General features: G+C 43.1%; 1 protein-coding gene across 7 annotated transcripts in view; it reads left to right on the top strand.

Moving 5' to 3' along the window:
- The window catches only part of DOCK5 (dedicator of cytokinesis 5), a 200346-nt gene that overhangs the window by 130823 nt on the left and 46904 nt on the right, over positions 1 to 22619 (top strand). For all 7 annotated transcript variants that reach the window (XM_025873815.2, XM_025873813.2, XM_073892592.1 and 4 more), the window contains exons 23-30: positions 4429 to 4540; positions 5256 to 5326; positions 5926 to 6032; positions 7810 to 7946; positions 12638 to 12733; positions 18031 to 18129; positions 21057 to 21151; positions 22492 to 22570. In XM_025873815.2, the coding sequence (XP_025729600.1) occupies positions 4429 to 4540; positions 5256 to 5326; positions 5926 to 6032; positions 7810 to 7946; positions 12638 to 12733; positions 18031 to 18129; positions 21057 to 21151; positions 22492 to 22570 (796 nt within the window). The remainder of the gene's footprint in view (positions 1 to 4428; positions 4541 to 5255; positions 5327 to 5925; positions 6033 to 7809; positions 7947 to 12637; positions 12734 to 18030; positions 18130 to 21056; positions 21152 to 22491; positions 22571 to 22619) is intronic.

Genomic DNA, 22619 nt, shown 5'->3' with positions numbered 1-22619 from the left:
AAAAAAAAAAAAAAAAGCAGAGACGAAGAATGAGGAAGTAACTTGTCTGGGAATGCCCACAACCCCGCTGCCATCTCTACCTTTCAGTAACAGCTGGATTTCCAAACTGTTCAAATGTATTGCTAAGGCAGGTTTGGAAACTGGACAGATAGCATGCTAAAAAATGTTATTAGGACTAAAACTATAGTAAGAGGGTTTCAAGTCTAGATTTGAGCATTTGTATTGCTTTTTAACTTGGTATGTGTAAAAAAATCATAAAATTAAAGGAAAACAATTAACATTAAAAAGGTCTGCAACGTATAGTATAGATCAAGGCCTTTAATTAGAAGGCTCTTACCAATCAAAGAATCATAAACATCCTTAAATAATAGAAAACAAAAACAGATAATTTATAAGAGAAAAATCCAAATGGTAAATTAAATTCCTTAAAAAATATTCAGGGGCACCTGGGTGGCTCGGTCAGTTGGGTGTCAAACTCTTGATTTTGGCTCAGGTCATGATCTTGGGGTCCTGGCATTGAGCCCTGCATGGGGCTCTGTGCTTAGTGGGGAGCCTGCTTGGGATTCTCTTTCTCCCTCTCCGTCTGCCCTTGCCCCCACTCTCTTTAAATAAATAAATAAATAAATAAATAAATAAATAAATAAATAAATAAATATTTTAAAAAAAATTCCATATGATCAATATGCCCTACACACATACTATCTTTTTCTATACATTTGATAAAGATTAAAAATCTTTATCCTTTGATGAAATTGGACAAAAATTGTTCCTGCATTTTAATGCTGATAGGAATATAAATTTCTTAAGGGCAGAAATTTGACACCATGAATAAAAGGCAAAAACAAAACAAAATAAAACCCACAAAAAGCAAAAGAAAACACCACCTTTGTCTGGTAATACCCCATCTAAAAATTTATCTGCTGGAATATAACCCAGCAGGTGTGAACAAAGATGAATGAGAAAGGGTATGTTAATGAGCAAAGATAACCATGATAGGTTCTTAAATAATAAAACTAAAGGGTAAGACATAAGTCCTGTATGAGCCCATTTCAAAAATAGAGGTTTGGGAACTAAAATTTTAGTAGGAATAAAACTGTAGGTAAGAGGGTTTTAAGTAGTTTTTATTCTTTCAGCATTTTAGAGTTCCCACAGTGATTTTGTACATTTTTACAGTTTTTAAAAACGTTTAATGACTTAAAAGTTCAGCGGGGTGAATGACAATTCCTCCTTGCCTAGCAGAAGCGAGTGGTGTTTACCCATTGCGGGGTTTATACAGAATCTCTAGTCCATCTCTCTTCAGACAGGCTTCTTTTATAGCTAGCTCCTCGTTCTGCAGTTATGTTAAATTTCCACAAATTCATTTAGGGCCTGGAGTGTCCCACTGAGGGAACATTTCCCTTAACCTAAACATTTGTATAGTAAACCCTGATGTCCAGGAATAAAAATCCTCATAAAACCATAGAACGGAAATCTTAATTTATGAAATTGAAAAATATTTTTCATTGATGACTCAGTAGTGTGTCACCCTTCACAATGTTGCAGTGCATCTGAGCCATCGTTTTCAACATCATTTAGGAGAAGAACAATGGAAAAGCCAAGATTCGGGTGGTTAAGTAGCCCATGAAATTAACTAAGGGAGTTGCTGTGTTGAACTTGGTCCCTGAGCACCTGCTTATGGTTATCCCCACCCCTCCAATTGTTTCTACCCCTCCAATTGTTTCTCGTTACACAAGAGCTTGATCAGAGAAAGCAAGCCTGGAAATCTACATTCTCTGATTGCTTAGATCAGATAGACATCAATTTACTGGCCCTGTCCAGGAGCTACAAATGAAATGTCACCCCCCCCCAGACCCCCACACCCCCTCCATTGCCCCTTTGCCCTCCTCAGAGCTTAAATTCCTTTCTGAGCTCATTTCCTGGCTGGAGTTGACCTCCATTCAGGAGACACCTAGGGAGAATTAAAATTGTAAATTGCCCATGGTAGGGCATTGAGAACTCCACCTCAGTCTTGTATTGGTGTCCCCCACCCATGCCCTTTTTCTTAAAGATTGATTGATTGATCGAGTTTCGAGAGAGAGCATGCACGAGTGGGGGGAGGGACAGAGGGAGAGCGAGAGGGAGAGAAGCAGACAGCCCACTGAGTGTGGATTCCAATGCGGGGCTCAACCCCAGGACCCTGAGATCACAACTTGAGCCAACATCAGAAGTTGGACACTTCACTGACTGAGACCCCAGGCGCCCCTAGTCCACTCTATTTAAATGCCTGGCACCGAGGATGCCCTGTATTGGTCTGGGTCCTGGGGGTCTAGTAGCAGACGAAACAAGGCTCCAGCTCTGATGGTGCTTGTGGGTTGGGTTGAAGCCAGGGAGGCGAATAGTGAAGAAAGAAACCTTAAAATTATTTCAAATAGGTAAGGGCTAGCTGGGGAGGCCTTGGGGGGATAATGACCAGGGAGGGAGAAGGCGTCTCCGGGAATTGGGATTTGAGTTGAGACCAAACAGGAGGAGGCCACCTGTGCAGGTCTCAGGGAGGAGGAGTGCCGGTGTGCACGAGGTTCTGTAGGGCCTGTGTGAGAAATCGGGAGAAGCCAGTGCTGCTGGAGCATGGGGAATGGGAATGGGGGAGTGGGGAGTGGCAGGCGAATGACAAACGAGGTAGGACTTGGCAGTCCATAGTAAGGAGTTTGGATTTTACCCAAGTGGACTGGGAAGCCATTGAAGGGTTTCAGTTAGAGAAGCGGTAACATCTGGCTTACATTTCCAATGATCATCTCATCTCTTAAGTGGAAAGTGGATCATCAAAGGTGAAGAGCAAACCCTGGGTGAGCACACAATGGGTTGTTGCAGTTCAAGTGTGAGACACAGTGGCTCCGTCTCCAACAGGTGCAGAATGCAAGGTGGCCTTGCTGTTAGATTCCGTGGGAGGATGAGAAGAAGGGAAGAATCCTGATAACTTCCAGGTTTTGGGTGCTGATTTGCCAAGACTTGGAATACTAAAGAGGATCAGGAGAATCAGGGGGATTCTGCTTTGTGTATGTTAATTTTGAGATACTTTGTGGACTAAGTTGCAAGTAAAGTTCTTTTTTAGTTCTGCTAAATGGATGAATTGAGAATGACCAATAACCCTCTGACTGAATACTTTTCTCAGGGGAGTTGGCATTCCACGAGTCCCTTATAAGGTGTAGGTGAATTGAGACAAACTTAAATATGTGTGTGCGTGTGTGTGTGTGTGTGTGTGTGTGTGTGTGTGTGTACAAAATCCTGATTCCAAATGATCCCTACTCTTGACCAGTTGGTGGTAATATTGCCACCCAGTGTAAATGCACTTGGACTACAATTTGGGACTTTCATGTTTCTGAGAAATGGGCTAAAGACCTCTGATTTCTACTTATAAGAAAGAACCAACTTTTCAACAGATGGACAAATCCTGAAGACAAGCAGAGTGCCTTAATCAAAACCAGCATGAATCAGTGAAGGCGAGGTGGACCTGTGTGCCGCAAGGCCCGATTATAGAACAGGTCAGCACCCAGCTGGCCATTTCAGTGTAAAGATTGGCTTTCCTGGACTCGCAGACTGGATTGGGTTCAGAAGGTTGCTGGTTCGAGGAGCTTCTGTACCCATTGTCTGAAACCTTAGCTCAAATGATCAGGGCTTGAAGAGATGAGACGGAGAGAGTAGAAGTGGAGAACGAGGGAGGAGGGCAGGAGGGATGCTGGAGGATAGGCTGTGGCAAGAGTGTGGGTTGGGAAAGTGAGCTGGGGGAGTCCCCTGCATATCGGGCGTTCTGCTAATGAGCTGAGGAAGGTGGGCATGCGCACAGGGCTCATCTGCTCCTTCAGGCAGAGCAGCTTCCTGCTGTTCCCCCCTCTGCTGGAAGTGCCCATACACCGCTAGGACAGACAGCTTCATAGAGCTTCAAGGGAGTCCTTCCCGACTGGCTGACCATAGTGGACCAAGTGGAGAGCTCTGTGGTAGGACTTTATGTAAAAATTCCTACCTGCTCTTGTCCAGGTGGTAATATCTTGTCAGCCTACTGGGCGTCTCCCTAAAACCATCTTGGAGCACCCTCTGACCTTCCCTTTGCACAGTCTCAAGTGGTGACCAGGGAGGCATGGGCCTGCAGCATTGCTTAGGCGACAGATCTTTTCAAAACTTTCTTTTTAAAGATGGAAAACCTGGGGCGCCTGAGTGGCTCAGTCATTAAGCGTCTGCCTTTGGCTCAGGTCGTGATCCCAGAGTCCTGGGATCAAGCCCCGCATCGGGCTCCCTCCTCGGCGGGGAACCTACTTCTCCCACTTCCACTGCCCCTGCTTGTGTTCCCTCTCTCGCTGTGTCTCTCTCTGTTAAATAAATAAATAAAATCTTAAAAAAAAAAAATCAGTCGTTAAAGATGGAAAACCTGACCGCTTTTCTCTTTCTCCTATTAAGATTTTATGGCCAAAGCGAAGATGGAGATGAATTTAATAATTCAATCCGCCAGTTATTTCTTGCTTTCAATATGCTAATGGACAGGCCCCTGGAGGAAGCTGTCAAGATCAAGGTCAGCATGGTATCAGCCTAGGTACCTCGTTTTTGAGGTTCTGTGACAACATAGAACTGGACACGGTAGGAGAGAAGCCAAGTGAATCATCATTCGCGGAAAGCCTGTGAATTTTAGTACTTACAAAAAGTAAAAGGAGAACCTGTGTTTTAACTTTTATGTCCATTTGTATTCTCAAATGGCAGTTTGCCACAGACAAACTATGCTTTTAGACATCCCACCAAAGGCTTGTGTGGCCTGTGTGAATTCAGCCAATTGATCCCAGTGTTACAGACAACAGGTTTTTATTCTGAGTTCCCCCATTCTTCCCAGAAGCCCAAAGTCACCATCATGTTCATAATTGGTAATTTTTTCATGTAAAATATGCCATCGCTAAGGATTCAGATCTGAACTTCATGATTTATTCTTTGTTCTTTATGGCCACCTTGTGACAGAGATGTCAAGATCTTAACTACCTCCTTAGATAGAAAAATGAATTCCAAACAAACAGTACCTGTTGATAATGAAGAAAAAGAAAAGGCCGTGCCATCTGACCTCTTAGGAAAAAGCTTTTAGGCAATCACCGTTACCAACATTTATCTGTCCTCTCTACTGCGAGAGCATCTATGTGCAGTTCCCTATGTAGATGCAAGCCTTTTCTTCCTGGGATTAAGTAATACATTCTGCATTTGTCCTGCTTGGCAACTGAATTTGCCTTTCGGTATTTTTCTTACAGGGGGCAGCTCTGAAGTACCTTCCTAGTATCATTAACGACGTCAAACTTGTGTTTGATCCCGTGGAGCTCAGGTAAATAGCAGAGCACGTTCACTGACTTTAACAAAGAAGCAGCTCCCCTGCTTGGCTGGGGCCTGGGCTGCCGCACATTCTCTTATTCCTCTAACACGTATTAACTGAACCCCTTCTGGTGCTCAGTTTTTGTGGAAAATGTAAAAGAAGACACAAAGCCTGCCCCTGAGAGAGGTTTGCACTTTTCTCTGGGGAATCAAGACACGCAGACGTGAAATTAACTCCAGAAGAAAGTACATAATACGCTTCCAGCCCTATCCCTAAGCACCCAGCAATGCAAAGTCAGATGGTGAGCGACACCGGGGTGGAGTTAGCCAGGAAAGGGTTGTGCAGAAGAGGAGTGTTCAGGCAGATCCACAGAGCCCGGGTGGCCGTGACTGTGCTTGGGCGGTTTAAATAGAGGCGGCTCTGAGGCTGAGCGCTGCAGCGCGTGTGCAACCCAGTCTCGGCTTTACCTCCAAGGGGCAGACTCGCAGGGCATTGGGAGAGATTTCCAGGGAAAACTCTCCAAGCCCAGATCTCAGAGTCGAGGAGAGCCGTGGAATGTTACCTTCAGTGTGACAGAAGGAAAATACTAACCTCTGGGATCTCTCTTGCAGCGTGCTCTTCTGCAAGTTCATTCAAAGCATCCCTGACAACCAGTTAGTTCGCCAGAAACTGAACTGCATGACCAAGATAGTGGAGAGCAATCTTTTCTGGCAGTCCGGTATGTCCCCACCAAAACTACCATGCACCGAAATTCCAGTCTTGCTGCTAATGACATCGCCAGTAGTTGGTTGGCACTTAAGAACCTCCTGAGAAACCAGTTTTAAGGTGCAAAGTTAGTTTAGTATTCCCAAAAGGATCTAAGAGAATAAAACCGTGCATTTTTTTAATGAGAACAGTCCAGTCTTTCATTAATTAAGAGAACTTGGTCCTCAAAATGGGCCACCCCAGAAAGTAGCAGGCAAGCAGGAAAGATGGTTCTCTTCAACAAATGTGTCTTCTTCGACCTGTACTCGTTGCATAACCTGAAAAGCTATGGGGCAGCCGCGTAGGGGTGTGCTGGCCCCCCACCCCGTCCTGGCTCGGGGGCGGATTGTGTGTGTCTCTTCTTAATTTCCATGCTCGGTCATGTCACATGAGGAGCTGAAAATGGGTCACAGTGGTCATATTTACACCACAGAAATTGGCAAACGCTGGAAGTCACAGGTTTTGGTCAGGGAGGGCTTCGTGGGGGAGCCAGAAGGCATGGAGGAGAGAAAAATCGTACGTGGGTGAGATGCTCTTCATTTTGTAACTAGAGGCAAGCATACAGCCACCAAGTCTAAATCATTGTGCTCCTGTCCCAAAGCTGATATGGAGAAGAGGTCCAATATCTGGTCTTTCTCCAATAAACCCAAGACTGGCTAGAGAGGGGCTGCTCTGGGAATTTCTTTTGGAGCTACCACTAGGTCACGGGCTCCCAAAGGGTGACCCCATGTTGCATGTATTGCCTGGAGGGTCTGAGGACCAATAAGACTCTTCAGAAATAGGGAAAGGTGAGTGGGTTGTTGGTGGCAGGCCTCCTGGCCTTGCACCTGGCTGGTTATGTAACTTTGGACACACGAGGAACCTTTTGTAAGTCTTAGCCTCCATTTCCATGGAGGGAAGGATTTGAACTAGATCACATCAGTAGCCTCTTTTGGCTCTGATACTTTCTGACCCTATGAATTTTTGCTTAGAAATTCCATCTGTTACAAGGGCACAGTTGGGGATGTGCATAAAGCTAGTGAATGCTCTCAAGTAGAAAACATAATATTACTAGACATCTTAATATGCTATGATATCTCTGCTTCGAAGCATGCAGAAAGGATACATGAGATGATAAAAATGGGGTGTTTGAGCACCAGAGCAAGCACGCACTATGTGTTCCAATTAGAGGAAGTATTCTCACTGTTAACAGTCATTTCCGTTAGCGTCCAGAACATCTGGCCTCATCATAATAATGTCTTCTAATAGCAAGGATCCCAGAAGGAAGACATCATAGAAAGATAACCCCTTATGTTGTGAAGCCCATTTGCCTGCAAAAACATGATCAGAATGTCCTTGAAACACATTGAAATGTCCTAGGAAATCTCACTTAGTATTTATACAAATTTTAGAGTAAATTCTCTCCATCAGGTGGAAACTTTCCAATTTTTTAAAAAAAATGTGACCTGCTTAATTTATTCCTTTCGTAGGACTTAGCCTTCAGCTGTCAAGTTGGCATTTTTTTTAAAAAAAGCTAAAGACATTGTTGAATACGCTAAACCTTTTTGTTTATGTGCCTGTGATCGGTGTACTTTTCTTAGCTTTTAAAGTCAAGTCACAGGGCTGCAGTTCCATGCCTAGGATGCTGTGCCTCTGCTGGGTGGGGCTCAGAGGTCAGCTGTGGTATCGGGCAAGGGAGAGTTGCAGGCAGAAGTGGGGCACCTCAGGGGAGGCTGCTGCAGCTGGTGAGCTGGGTGCACTTTCTCCCCCAGAGTGCAGAGAGGTGCTGCTGCCGCTGCTGATTGACCAGCTCAGCGGCCAGTTAGATGACAACTCCAGCAAGCCAGACCATGAGGCCAGCTCGCAGCTTCTGAGCAATATCCTGGAAGTGCTGGACAGGAAGGATGTGGTGAGTTGAATCATCACCCGATGCAGACGACAGCACACACGGGTCCCTCTGCCTCGGGCAAGAATGACTTCAGGGCCTTCCTCGTCTCAGGGCTTGGCCCAGGCCATTTAGAACCTGGGTACTGGGGCAGGCTGGGCTGGTTTTGAGGTGATCGGAGGGGCTGCCTCTTGCCAGAGCCTGCGCTGCAAATCTAGGTCCAGGAGATGTCCGCTTACTGGGGTACCTGCTGTGGGCTGGTTTTCCCCACTTGTCCACCACTGAGATCCCTGAGGGGGCTTTGAGGAATCAGAGCCCTGTTTAGATTTTTTATGCAGAAACCTCGGCCCTCTTTTATTTTTTTTTTTTTAAGATTTTATTTATTTGAGAGAAAGAGAGAGAGTGCGCACACATGAGAGGGGGGAGGGTCAAGGGAGAAGCAGACTCCCTGTCAAGCAGGGAGCCTGATGCGGGACTCGATCCAGGGACTCCAGGATCATGACCTGAGCCGAAGGCAGTCGCTTAACCAACTGAGCCACCCAGGCACCCTCGGCCCTCTTTTACCTCTGGTACAATAGGACTGTTGTAGATGTGCCCGAGCTTCTGAGATGCTCTCATTTTTATACTCTTCCTGACACCGATCCTTCCTTTTGGAGCCTAGTGGAAATGATGTGTTCTCTTACCTCCCGTCGTCTCTCTGATCTGGGCACCCATCCTCCCTGAAACCCTGGGGCTGCGTCAGCCTGGATTTACCTTGCTCTAGAGATAGCACAGACCATAGCCTAGGCAGGGCCACCTCTCAGGAGGCTGGACAAGTTGGCAGAATGTGTCCAGCTGAGCACAAACCATACTTACCCCCCCCCACAATGGCTACCTGGCACCGGTGTTCCCACAGAACAGTGAAAACACTCTTGGCTTTGCCTACGCCCGTTCTCTTACCAATATCTTTAGATTCAGTTCTGCTAAAGGAGCTGAAGAACACTCTGTCAGTTTCCCGCAGCTAAATTCTTAGCTCACCTTTCCCGGTCCACCCCAGTTTGGCCTCATCTGCTCATCTTCACACGGGCACGTCTCCATTTCTGCTAATTCGTGCCTCAGCCGTGGAGGTGCCGGAGAACGCCATTGGCTTCTCTACCGGAGCCCCTGCAGCACACCTTACAATTTGTATTATTTATTGGATATTTATTAACTATAGGTCATGTTCCCCTTCTTTTTTTTTTTCTTAAACGCGTTTCTAGAAACCACATAAAATACAATAAATTTCCCTGAGGAATTTTATGATTGGGGATTTGATTCCTAACCGAAGATTTTACAACAAATAAATAAATGTGACCAATCAGCTCATAATGATAAGAATATTTTTAAAAAGTAACTCTTATGACTCGGTAATCAAAATACTAAAATGAAGCTCCAAGCTATGGTTGGCAACAGTGTGCCAGGGACTTTGGTTTTGGCAGGGCTCCAGTGTGTTCTAGAAGTGTTTATGTATATGATCCAAAGCTAACCTGAAACATGGGAATCAGGCTGTTTGTTTTCTAGTGCTGGTATTCGCATGTGTAGCTCTGTATCCTTAGACAAATCTGCAGGTGCCTCAGTTTCCCATTCCATAACATGTAGGGATTGTTCTAGATGGCCTCTTAGATCTCTTCCACATCTGATACTGTTTTGTTTTGTTTTTTAAAGATTATATTTACTTATTAGAGAGAGCACAAGCCGGTGGGGAGGGGCAGAGGGAGAGGGAAAAGTAGTCCCTTAACTGACTGAGCCACCCAGGCACCCCATGTTTTGTTTTTAATATATCTTTTTTAATATAAATTTGTTATAGTAAATTTATATTTACATTTAAATATGTATTATTATATATTATATAAAAATAATATGTATTATATACTATATATTATATTGTGACAACACAAATTATAAAAATATTTATATAAATTTAATATAAAATTATATTGATTTATTATACTTATAAATATATAATCATGCATTGTTAAATATATATTTACATATAAATAAATAATATATAATATAAATATATAAACATAAATTATGTATAAAATATATAAATGTATATAAATAATTATACAATTGTTTATGTTTAATATAAATTTAACATAAAATTTATATTTAATATAAATATATTTATATATTATATTTATATAACATAAATAAATATAAAATTAATTAAATGTGAAGATTTATATTTAATATAAAAATTTTAATATAATATCTTTGCCTGCCTTCTTACCACACAGAAGGACTCTTTGGAAATGACTTGAATGTATTTACATCTTATGCTGGAAGATTTAATTGTGTTGAAGAAACTTTTTTTTTTTGTCTTCCTGATAAGGTTCCCTGTAATGAGCAGAAGCATTCAAGATTATTGATCCTGGAGCGTCTGTTAAAGTAGTAAATTTGATAATTTCTTGGTGTTGATAATGATACAGTTTTATCCCCCACCATAAGCATTCTTAAATGTTCAAACCAACCCTGTATGTCTTCCCCTATCCCCTCATCTCCTCAGTTAATTCCCGGCTCTAATTACTGACATGATTCCTATGCCTTTTTTTTAATAGTCCAGGATTCCTCTTTTCCCAAAGCTGTGTCTGCACAATGTCCAAATTCTTCAAAGTCTAGCTGCAGTAAGCACCTCCATGGGGTCACTCCTGGTGCAGTCCTGCCCTAAGTCCCCCAATCCGCTACTTCCCTTTGTGCTCTCCTCACATCCTGCTTAAGGTCCTTATCGTTTTGTATCTTGAGTTATGATTCAGGTCGCAGACAGGTCTTAAACAGCTCCCTCGCTCTGGGCACTGTGATAGGTCTAAGAGTGCAGCAGTGAAGAAGAGAAGCAAGAGCCTGCCTTCATGGAGCTGACCTTCTAGGAGGATCCAGTGTTTTGCTTATTTATCTTCAAGCCCCAGCTCTCCTGCTGGAGGTGACTCCCTGAAGGGCTCAGAGAATGCCTGATTCCTTCTCCTACCTCCACGCGGGGCCAGCACAGGACTCACACACCTAGCCAGGTCTGGGGTGTGGTCTTGTTACATAATAGAGGGTAAAATGCCTCAACAGAGAGGCAGGGTTTATGGATCACGTTCCCTCAAAGAAATGGGAAGCAAGTGAATATATAATAAAAACAAAGAAGGAAAGAAGGGAGGCACGAAAGGGAAGCTAACAATACTTGATATTTTAATAAAACTATATATAGTAGTGATTTAGTTATTTGAAGCATTAACTAGGAGTTTCAAAATATGTATCATGAAGCAAGAATGGATAAAAGTTTTGAAAGACAAGGTTGAATATTGCTAACTTGGAGCTGAATGAGTATAACATCAAGTCACAAGAAGGAGAGAAGGAAAAATAAAGAATACATATTTGTGGGGCCCCTGGGTGGCTCAGTCAGTTAAGCATCTGCCTTCGGCTCAGGTCATGATCCTGGGGTCCTGGGATCGAGTCCCACATCGGGCTCCCTGCTCATCAGGGAGTCTGCTTCTCCCTCTCCATCTCCCTCTGTGCTCTACCTCTCTCTTTCAAATAAATAAACAAAATCTTAAAAAAAAAATACGTACTTGTGAGGCACTCTTTGTTGTGTACACCAGCTCAGCTAATTCCTGTAAGGGAAACTTTTTTATCCCAGCTATGAAAACAGAGGCTCAACAAAGTTAAATAATTGCTCAGAGTGACACATGACAAAGTCAAAATATTAAATTCTTGTGTTATTCTTCTCAGGCTGCCAAAACAAAATACCCTAGACTGAGCAGCTTAAGCAACAGATATTTATTTCCCGTGGTTCTGGCGGCTGGAAGTCCAAAGTCAGGGTGCCCGTGCAGTCCAGTTCCTGGTGGGGGGGGACCCCTCCTGGCCTGAAGACGGTTGCTGGCTCTCTGTCCTCATATGGCTTTTCCTCAGTATATGTGTGGCAAGAGAAAAGGCCAGCTCTCTGGTGTCTCCTTATAAGGACACTAACCCTTAAGACCAGGGCCCTGCCTTCATGACCTAATTGCCTCCCCAAAATCCATCTCTAAATACCATCACATGAGAAGTTAAAGCACCAGCATATGACTTTTGTGGGGTTTCCAAAACTTTTTTTTTAGCTAAAAAAAAAATTTTTTTTAAGTAATCTCTGTGCCCTGTGTGGGGCTCAGACTCAAAACCCCCAAATCAAGAGCCACATGCTCTACCGATCGAGCCAGTCAGATGCCCCCAGCATATGACTTTTGAACACATACATTCAGTCAATACCAATCTCCTTGACTTGAATTTCTTGGGTTTTTTTTCCTCCTACACAGAAGGTGGCAAGAATGTTGAATTTTTACCTTTTCATTCCCATGCACATGCCTAGTTCTCCTGGGCCACCCCATGTACTCAGCATCAGGACTGACTTCTCATGCCAGGGGTGTCCCCCCAGAACTACATTGAGTTGGTGGTCACAGTGACCTTGTAGTGAGCGCAGATGGTCTGGGTTGCTAGGGAGGTGTTCTCCCCTGCATCCCCACACTCAGCTTTTACATGGCATACCTAATCATTTTCAACTGATTCCCAAGTAACAGTATGTGTTCATCTGTGAACTTCTTTTTCCCTTTTTGGACAAGAGATTGCTTTGCAGGGAAGAGCCAGAATGAGACTTACGAGAAAACTCACCTTTCAAAGGTCAGTTGATGAAAAGTGAAGCTGAGTCAGAAGAAGTGGGGTCAATTCCCGTGTTTCCTCCACAGGGCCCCACGGCGATGCACATCCAGCTGATAATGGAACGGCTGCTGAGAAGGATCAACCGGACCGTGATTGGGATGAGCCGACAATCTCCCCATATTGTGAGTATCATGTTGGGACCAGGCAGCCACTGCGGCTTCTCAGTGTCCCACCTGCCCACTGGGAGTCCTCGGGACCAGGGTCTTGGGACCAGATTCCCACAGGCCCCACTCATCCCAGTTCACCGTCTGCCTGCACGCTGTGTGTCACAGCCGCCAGGGGCAATGAGCAGGCTCTAGAACTTTCCAGCCCTCCAGGATGAGTGACCTTGGTTCTAACTGCCTGCAGATCTTGATTCCAACACTGATTTTTCTCTCGAGGGAAAATGCTCCAACAGGGTGGTGGGAGAGGTTAAGGGGGGAGAGTTATTGGGGACCCTGTAAACACAAAGTGGACAGATCCGTTCTGAACATTAGACAAGCCTGTTGTAATACGATCCAGCAGAGACTGAGACGTGTGGGCTCCCCAGGTAGGCAAACTCAGTACCCATTTGACCTCATGCTCTTTTAATATTTGTTGACTATTTCTTTTTTTTAAAGATTTTACTTATTTATTTGACAGAGAGAGACACAGCGAGAGAGGGAACACAAGCAGGGCCAGTGGGAGAGAGAGAAGCAGGCTTCCTGCTGAGCAGGGAGCCCGATGTGGGGCTGGAGCCCGATGTGGGGCTCGATCCCAGGACCCTGGGACCATGACCTGAGCCGAAGGCAGACGTTTAACAACTGAGCCACCCAGGCGCCCTTTGTTGAATATTTCATTTAAGGACAACATGAGCTTTTGTGAGCAGAAGATGAAGGGTTGTGGTGGCTACATTCAGTCCTTCCTCTGTTATCTCAAGTAATTGCGTTCCAAATCTCACATGCTCCTCTGGATCTACCCTTGTTAGAATGATAATAGGAACAGTATTAGTACTCCTAGATGTAGTGATGATAATACTAGTAGTCATTAGCTGGTTTGGGTCTTTCTTTTTTTTTTTAATCAGAAATTATTTTAAGCACTTTACATTTCTTTCTTTTTATTTTTTTTTAAGATTTTATTTGAGAGAGAGCACAAGTTGGGGAGAGGGAGAAGCAGGCTCCCTGCCGAGCAGGACCCTGGGATCATGACCTGAGCCAAGGGCAGACGCTTAACTGACTGAGTCCCCCAGGTGCCCCACCACTTTACATTTCATGGAAGCCTCACACAGATCTCAGGAGATAGTTCGCCCTTCAGCTGCATTTTTCAAATCAGGAAACTTGCAGAAAGAGGCTAAGAAACCTGCCTGAGGTTGCAAGACCACCAGGGGGTTGAATGGGGGTTTGGGTCCCAGGCAGCCAGTCTGCTGCCGAGGCCGTGCATGGCGGCCGCCCCCACCCTGGGCAGCTTACCAGGTTATGTTTTCCAACTATGCACTGTAGTCGCGAGGAGAGGAATTCTGATCAGTTCCATCTTCCCCTGCATTGCATTTCCACTGCTGTGTAGTGTGCTTGTAGATTGGTGCCCTGTGGTACCATCCAGCCCTTTTGGTTCAAAGAAAAAGAAATATTTGAAAGAACTTGTGATGAGCATGTTTTTAGAAACATCTGGTTGCCCTGGTCTCTCCCTCTCCACCTCCTGGGCCTCAGTTAGACGTCAAAGAAGAAGTACCTTTGCAACCAGGGGTAGCTGTTGGAAGACCATACTGTATCATTAAAATGAAGCGGTCTTCTACTTATGCTGCTAAAAGCTACGATTTGATCTTATTTAGAGGACAGAAGGCAAAGAACCATTCCAAATGGTGATAGTCAATAAAAGCCATTTATTTATTCAACCAATAGGTGTTAAGAAACTACTATAAGCCAGGAACTAATTCTAGACACTGGAGGGAGATTAGGGAACAAAACAGACAAAAATCACTACCTTAGCGAAGTTTATATTCTAGCAAATACCAGTAACAAAAAATAGGATACGTGCCATGAAGAAAAAAAATGAGAGGATGAGGGCAGTCAAGGTGGGAGAGTTACAAATTTAAACGAGGTGATTAAGAATGATTTTCATGAGAAGGGAAAATTTGGAAGAAGACTTGGAGAAGGTAGAGGGGGTAGTGTGGAGGTGTGGGGAGGGGCCTTTCAGGCAGAGGCAAAGGCCAGGGCAGAAATCTCAAGATGTCCCTCGTGTAAGAGTCACATCTGGTGACAGAGCTGGTCCAAATAGGAATGTAGAGAGGTACCCACTAGGTTAAGACTCCAGGCGATCCAAAACATGAAAGGATTCAGATCCCGTACTAAAGGTGTAGACCTAGACCCCTTCATTGTTATTGTCAACCCATTGCTGCCATGTGTTTAAAGAACATATAAAGAAATAAATAAGTGAATGAATATAGATATATGTGGCTTAATTGAGCTTATTCTCATACTCAAGAATAGTTAAGTATTAGAGGACCTGTTAGAGGCGCCTGGGCGGCTCAGTCTGTTAAGCATCTGACTCTTGATCTCAGCTCAGGCCTGGATCTCAGAGGCGTGAGTTCAAGCCCGGCACTGGGCATGGAGCCTACTTAAAAAAAAAAAAAAGAAAAAAAGAAAAAGAATATTTTCAGTAAAGAATCTGTTAATAAAATACATCAGTTGAACAAAAGGAAAAAAGCTTTATGACTATTTCCATAGATGCCAAAATATATGTGATGGATGTAACATCTATTCCAAATTAATGGAAGGAAATGTTAACATGCAATCACTAGGCAACCTATTACTTGATGGTCATAAAAAGGAGAATCAAGATGTGAAATGTCAACACTGTTTAGCATTTTTCTATAAATTGTAGCCAATGTAATAACACAAATGCGTACACATATACACATTATATGTATGAACTTAGTATGACTATTGAAAAAGGAGAAAATAATTTTCATAATTGTCATTTTTAGTGAAATGACTACCATTTCTAGGAAACCCAAGAGACCTAACAAAATTTTAACAGAAGTAATGAACAATTTATTAAACTATTCAATGGCCTTTCTATATGACTACAGTAGCTATTTAGGGGTTGTAAAAGAAAAATCCCATTTAACTCAGTCACAAAAATATGAGAGTAAAAATAAATACAAGATGGGGCGCCTGGCTGGCTAAGTCAGAAGAGTGTGCAACTCTTGATCTCGGGGTTGTGAGTTTGAGCCCCATGTTAAATGAATAAATAAATTAAAACTTTTAAGAAGATAAATACAATTATACACATAAATGAATAGCCACATAGAAATAATAGTGGGGGGCTTGCCTGTCAGATTTATTATAATTAGCTACATTATATTTAGCTACATTATAGTTAGCTACAATATACATTATATTTAGCTACATTATAATTATAATTGGCTACATTATAATTAGCTACAATAATTAAAATAGTGTCAGACTTATGGAATAGACATAAATCCACAGAACAGAACTGAGAGAATTTAAAAGGCAACTTTAGATTATATGAAAATTCTATTATCTTTCAGTAGGGAAAGTGAAGATTTTTAGTAAATGTGATTTGGAAAATTATGAACACTGTGGAAAAAAGTTTGACTTTTATTTCATGCTATATCCAAAAAAATAAATTTCAGATGGAATGAAAGTTCAATGTAAAAAAAAAAAAAAATGAAGCACCTAGAAGAAAACATAATCTATACTTCTAAAAATTCCATTATAATTAACACAGTGTTATATTAGTTTCGGGTGTACAGAATAGTGATTCAGCAGTTCTAGGGGCACCTGAGTGGCTCAGTCGTTAAGTGTCTGCCTTCGGCTCAGGTCATGATCCCAGGGTCCTGGGATCGAGCCCCGCGTCGGGCTCCCTGCTCGGCGAGAAGCCTGCTTCTCCCTCTTAACACTCCCCCTGCTTGTGTTCCCTCTCTCGCTGTCTCTCTCTCTCTCTGTCAAATAAATAAATAAAATCTTTAAAAAAAAAAACAAAACGATTCTATACACTTCTCAGTGCTCATCATGATAAGTGTGCTCTTAATTCCATTTACCCATACCTCTTTTTCTATACCTATTTTTAAGAAAAAAGAGATTCATGAATTTTTAAAAATAGAAAGGCTACTATGAAAAAAAAAGATAAAGTTTACTAGGTAAAAAAACTAAACCCCTATATGGGAAAATATATATGTAAGCAAATTAAATGTCAAGCACCAAACTCCAAAAATTATTTTGTAAAATCTGTGCCGAGTGGCTAATAGCCTTAATATACAAAGACCTATTACAAACCATTAAAAAAGGGATATTTTAGTAGAAAAATGGGTAAAGAATATGAGCAAACAGCAAAATGAGAAAAACAAATGGCCAACCAACAAGGAGACAGAATATGTAATTCGGAACAAAGGAAATGCAAATTAACCAAAAATGAAATTAAATAAAACTCAGAGACCTAGAATAGGCAAAGGCCTAGAGAAGCCAGTAGTATGATAATGACAGGAATGCAAACTCTGTGGTTTGGCACTGTGTGTCAGAAGTCTTCGGACAATAAATTTCCATTGCTTTTATAATTAGAAAAATTAAAACTTTTTAAACCAAAGAGACTAAGGCATTCATTCAGAGAGTATTCTTTCATTGTGTTTGTGTTTAGGAAGTCATTCCTTCCATCCCCAAAATAGCTGTGTATTCATCTTCTCTATGCCAATTCATTTAAATAACTATGTAAATACAGGAGGGCATTCTCCCCTAGATAGTTGCCCTCTGGCCAGAAAATTAAGTGTGTGATTCAAATATGATTGGATGAGAGGAAAGCACATAGAATGTGTAATGCCTGACTTCAAAAATATAAATTGATGTTAATCATCAAGTTATTCAGTCCCTTTCTTCAAACCCCATCTGTAATCACACACGCATAACACGCTGGAAGTAACTGTCTGAAGGATTCTGTTACTGGAAGAACGACATTGACGGGCTCTAGCTGGGAGCACTCATTTCGCCATCTCTATGCTCTTCTGCTCTCAGTTTTACGATCTCTTTTTTCTCCTTGCATTCCTCCAAAATTAAATTTGTACTATCTCAGACATTTCTCCATGGACTACAACTCTGTCTCAACAAGAAACTCAAAGGCCCCAGGTGGTGGTATTTCAACTAGTGATCTAGCTGAGATCTCAGAGTCAGTGTCCGTTGACCTACGGGATTCTGCAAGTCATACTATTAAAGGGCCGAGCAGAGCCCTCCACATTCCTTAACTCAAACCTGGAAGGAGGTTATTTTAAGCAGAAACAGCAAAGTGTGTGCATTTTAGGCCTTCAGCACGCACAATGTTTCCAGGTTGGTAGGGTCCCCGTTTTTGGTAACTGGTTGGGAGACAGCCAGAGTACCTGCGCACAAACCTTGTTCTGTCAGCTGGTGGTCTGAGGGGTCTTGGATCTGTGTGTCTCCTGTCCTTCCAGGGGAGCTTTGTGGCGTGTATGATTGCGACCCTGAGGCAGATGGATGACAGTCACTACAGCCACTATATCAGCACTTTCAAGACCAGACAAGACCTCGTTGTAAGTTGTCTTCACTGGGTCCTGGTAACGCTAAGACTTCTTATATTGGGCAAAAACAAAAACAAAACTGAGCATCATGAGTCCCGAATTCCCTTCCTACCCACCTCCAGTCCTGCATGACTGTCCACAGTGAGTACAAAAAGGGGGAAGGACTGATTCTTATTTTCTCTCTGTGATAGCATTTGAAGACTACAAAACATGTACCGAGAGGCCCTCACCCACCCTCTGAGTCTCTTGGATCTAGAGAGAACCCTTACTTGGAACCATCTGGGAGATCTGTTTTGCTCTCAGAAGAGAGTAGTACCTCATTTTCAGAGCTAGCTGTTACGCCATGGCAAGGATTCTAGGAGGCAGAGAGTGCACGGTACTGCTTCGGAGATGTGGTTGGCATCATCCTTTTCAGTAGTCCCTGGAAAGGGAAACAAGAAGAGGTCATACTTGCCCCTTATAACACCTGTAAGGTGATATTTGCCCTCTGGCAAGTATCAGTCACCTTCAGTTGACAATACTCCATTCTCTTTTGTTTTCAACCAGAAAATTGTTCCCATGATTACTATTCGGCATACAACCAAAGGTTGCCCAAGACACAAATTTAGGCCTCTGGCTGCTTCCCCAGGATCCTTCCCCTTAGGGAATTGTTAGTGGCGTTAAGTGCCTGAAAGTATCATCTTGTAAAGCAGTGGGCCTGACACAGCTGGCTCAGCAATCCAGTGTCCTGTTGCACTAGTCCTTGCTGTGGACGATCTCCCACCATCTGTGCATTTTCCAGTCTTCTTTCTATTTATACTATACTGGTAGTATGTAGCCTGTACACCCAAGGATGTTCAGCTCCTTCTCTGCCAATCGCCTTCCTTTCTGTGAGGTCCACATGATGGAAAAACACACAAGGAACAGCAGAGAGAGCGCTCTTCTCTAGTAGTAGTAGTTTGTAGTAGTAGTGGTGGTGGTAATGGCATGTGGCTTAATCTGGAGGCCTCCATGAGCCTCCACTTAAGCCATGCTCTGGCAGGCAGGATGGTATAGGGACCTGTAGCAATATGTCACTGTGCCCACAGAGACCAAGGGCAAGAGAATTAGGAACAGAGGAGGGAAGCTGAGGGTAGCAATATTTCTCCTCCATAGGCAGAAGGTATAGTGGTTTAAGAGCACAGGCTTTAGAACATCCATTCTGGCCATTCTACTTCCTCCTATGAAATTTTGGCCCAGCTATTTAACTTCAGTAAAGCTCAGGTTCCTTGTCTATAAGTTAGCACTTATTTTGAGGGTTAACATAAATGAGTATCGATTGACTCAACACCTGGTAATTACCAAGCTTTGTGCTTGGCATGTGGTTAATGCCTATGAAGCCAGCTATTTATAATAGTAATTTTAATATTCTCTCTTTTATTATATAATAATAAAAATTTTATTATTATAGTTTAGTGACTCTTTATTCCTTCAGAAAGCAGGTAGAATAAGGGAAGTTAAACTAAATTCAATCTTTTGACAATTTGGTTCCATTAAGTAAGCAAAAAAAACCCAGGTTTAACTCCTGTCTTCCAAACAATGGTAAGCTCTTTCCCCTGTATTATCTAATTTAAAAAGGATTATTATCCGCATGAGGGAACTTTTGTCGTCAGGGGCAAGCCTGCGGCGTACAGCTAGGCCATTTGACTTCCAGTGGACTGTCCTTTCCCTCCCTCCTGCTGCCTTCTGAGTAAATCACTTGGAAGACATTGGGAAGCGGGAGATAAAGTAAGGCCTGGGACAGTCTGTGAATTACCTTCATTATACCATCACTATTTCCAGTTAAATTAGTTTACCAGGAGTTGAATGTAGAATTGAGATCAGGAGTGGATGACCAACCTCTAAACATAATGCTTGCTTCACAAACCACGAATACTTACTGATTTGGGAGAGTTAATAGAATAGTTAATAAATTGGTGGGTATACTTCAAATATATGATGACAAAAAATTTTAAAACTCATGAGGTATGTCTATGATTTGAGAATTGAAGATAGAAAAGTTTGACTCTCCACTGAACCGGAGGAAGAGTCAAAGGTCGCAGAGACTTCACAGCCAGGATTGTTGGCACTCCGGTGCTCTGTGGCAGCCATCTTGCCCACCGTCTCGGAGGAACAGCGTTTGAAAATAGAACCCAGGCTTCCCAACTCCCGCACTCCTTCTGCTACATGATGTAATCCATGAGATAGAACTGTGCGGTTTAATGCCAGAGGAATTGGCCTGGATTTTCAACTCCGGAATCCAAGTGGAAAATGTCTAAATTTAACTAACTAATAAATAAAAGGCTTTCAAAACTTTTTAGCTTTGACTTTTAGTCCAGATCGTTCTATGTTGCTTTTTGCTCACAGTCCCCTTTTGAGTCGAATAGCTGTTCTGCAGATACTGTGCTCTCTGTTCTTTTGTTATTAAGCTATTACTGTCATCGCAACCCACTGCTACTGATGCTTTTTAAGGACCCTTTAGGCCCCTTCCCCTGGGCTACCCGTGGGAATGTTTCTGGAATAGGAAGAATTATGACTTTGCTTTTTATTTATAGTGGTTTTCTTCTGTTCTAACAATAATAAAGGAGAATTGGGCTCAGAGTTACAAGAAGTATCACAATTGCTGGTAAATTCATTTTAAGTGCAGTAGATCTGTTTGGACAAACTTGGCAGCAGAGGGCCAAAGTCACCATGGCTCTAAATTTGGGGTCCAGAACCCCACATTCTCTTTCCCACTCTCCCACCACCCAGTCTCTACAGCCTTCAGCAAGTCTTTTACCTTTTCACAGCCTCAGTTTTATCATTTTTGTCCTTGTCAGGTCCCTAAAAACCCTTATTTAAAAGATAAGCTGTAATGATGGGCCAGGGACGTCTTGTTCTGATGCCATGCTCCCTCCTGTCCCCTAGTTTTCCCCCAAATGTTTCTCCTTTGTTCTCTGCAGGACTTCCTCATGGAGACTTTCATCATGTTTAAGGATCTGATTGGAAAGAATGTCTATGCCAAAGACTGGATGGTCATGAATATGACCCAGAGCAGGTAAGACGGCCCAGGGCTGGGCGTGCAGCCTTTGACCCTGAATACTTGGCTCTCATGACCAGGTGACCAGTTATCCGACCTTCAGAGAGTGCTGTTGAATCTCTGGGCGGGACATCATGCTCGGTAGAGTAAGGAGCCTCCAGTTGCTGGGATGCTCGTTCTGGGCTCGTGTTCTTGCTTTCCCCTGGGCTGGCGTAGCTGCCCTGCCTCGGGCTCTCAGCTTTGGTGGAATCTCCTCATTGCCTTCCTGTCCACCTCCTCCTGCTGGCTCTCCCACAGCGCCCTTCCATGGCTCCCTGTGGCTTTCATCGTCAGGACAGGCAGGGCCTCTGTGGCCTGGCCCACCCTGCTTTTCTAGCCTTACCTTCCACTATTTCCCTCAGTGTACAGCCTGCACTCCAACCAAACTGGCCTCTTCCTGGTCCCTGGACGTGTTCTGTGCCTTCTGTTGGGCTGCTTCTTCCACCTGCGGTGCCTTCCCATGTAACCACTGGCTGTCAACGTGCCACCATTCAACGTCCTTCTCAAATGCCATCTCCAGAGGAAGCCTTTCTGACCGGGACGTGGCATTCTCTTCCTTTGATGTCCCGTACCTCTTTGGTAGCCCCTCCACTGAATTTTCCATATTCTTTATTGTTGTCATGGTTAGATTTACAGATTCACAAGTGACCCCCACCAAGTTGTAAACATCTTCAGCCCAGGAACCCTCTCTTTCAAGGCGAAACCTAAGCCAGTGCTTTGCAGTTGTTGGACTGTAATAAATACTTGGTGAATGGGAGCAAAATGAACTGAATATATGTATCTTTTCAGAGTTTCAGAATTTTATATATGTGTATATATGTATATGTATATATACATGTATATATACATATACACACTTATAGATATCAAATAAGATTTCAGAATTTTTTGAAAGAACTAAATAAAGTAAACCTTTCTTAGAGTTGTTAACTCCACATACCTGATTAGAAAAACCCTGCTGAACTACGTACAGATTAAAGAAAAACTCTCATCAGTATCACTAGACTTGCAAAGAGAAGCATCACAATAGAGTGCAAGGAACCCTGTCTGAGGCTCAGGGCACCTGTTTGATCATCCCGGCTCTACCCTCAAGTGGCTAAATGGTGATGCAGCCTTGAGTGGCTCTTGTAGTCAGTTCTAGAAACTGCACTTGAGCGTCCGCTGTAGTCTACTTTGGCGTTGGTCTCTGATGACCTTGATAGAGCTAAGGGTCTCATGTTGCCAAATCCAGGTTTAGATTGCTTTGGTTCTTCACGTAGATGGGAGATGTTTGGAAGAGCAGGAAGTTGCCTTCCTTATCTGATATTTTCCTTCCGCAGAGTTTTCCTCCGTGCGATAAATCAGTTTACTGAGGTTCTCACAAAGTTCTTCATGGATCAGACAAGCTTTGAACTTCAGGTAAGCATGCTGCTCATCTAGGAAGCTCCTTGAATTCTCAGCCACAGCA

This window comes from Callorhinus ursinus, unplaced genomic scaffold, assembly GCF_003265705.2.
Source record: "Callorhinus ursinus isolate GAN/ISIS: 27379988/994484 unplaced genomic scaffold, GSC_fseal_2.0 scaffold4, whole genome shotgun sequence".
Lineage (NCBI taxonomy): Eukaryota > Metazoa > Chordata > Mammalia > Carnivora > Otariidae > Callorhinus > Callorhinus ursinus.
This window is presented reverse-complemented; position numbering and strand designations above follow the sequence as displayed.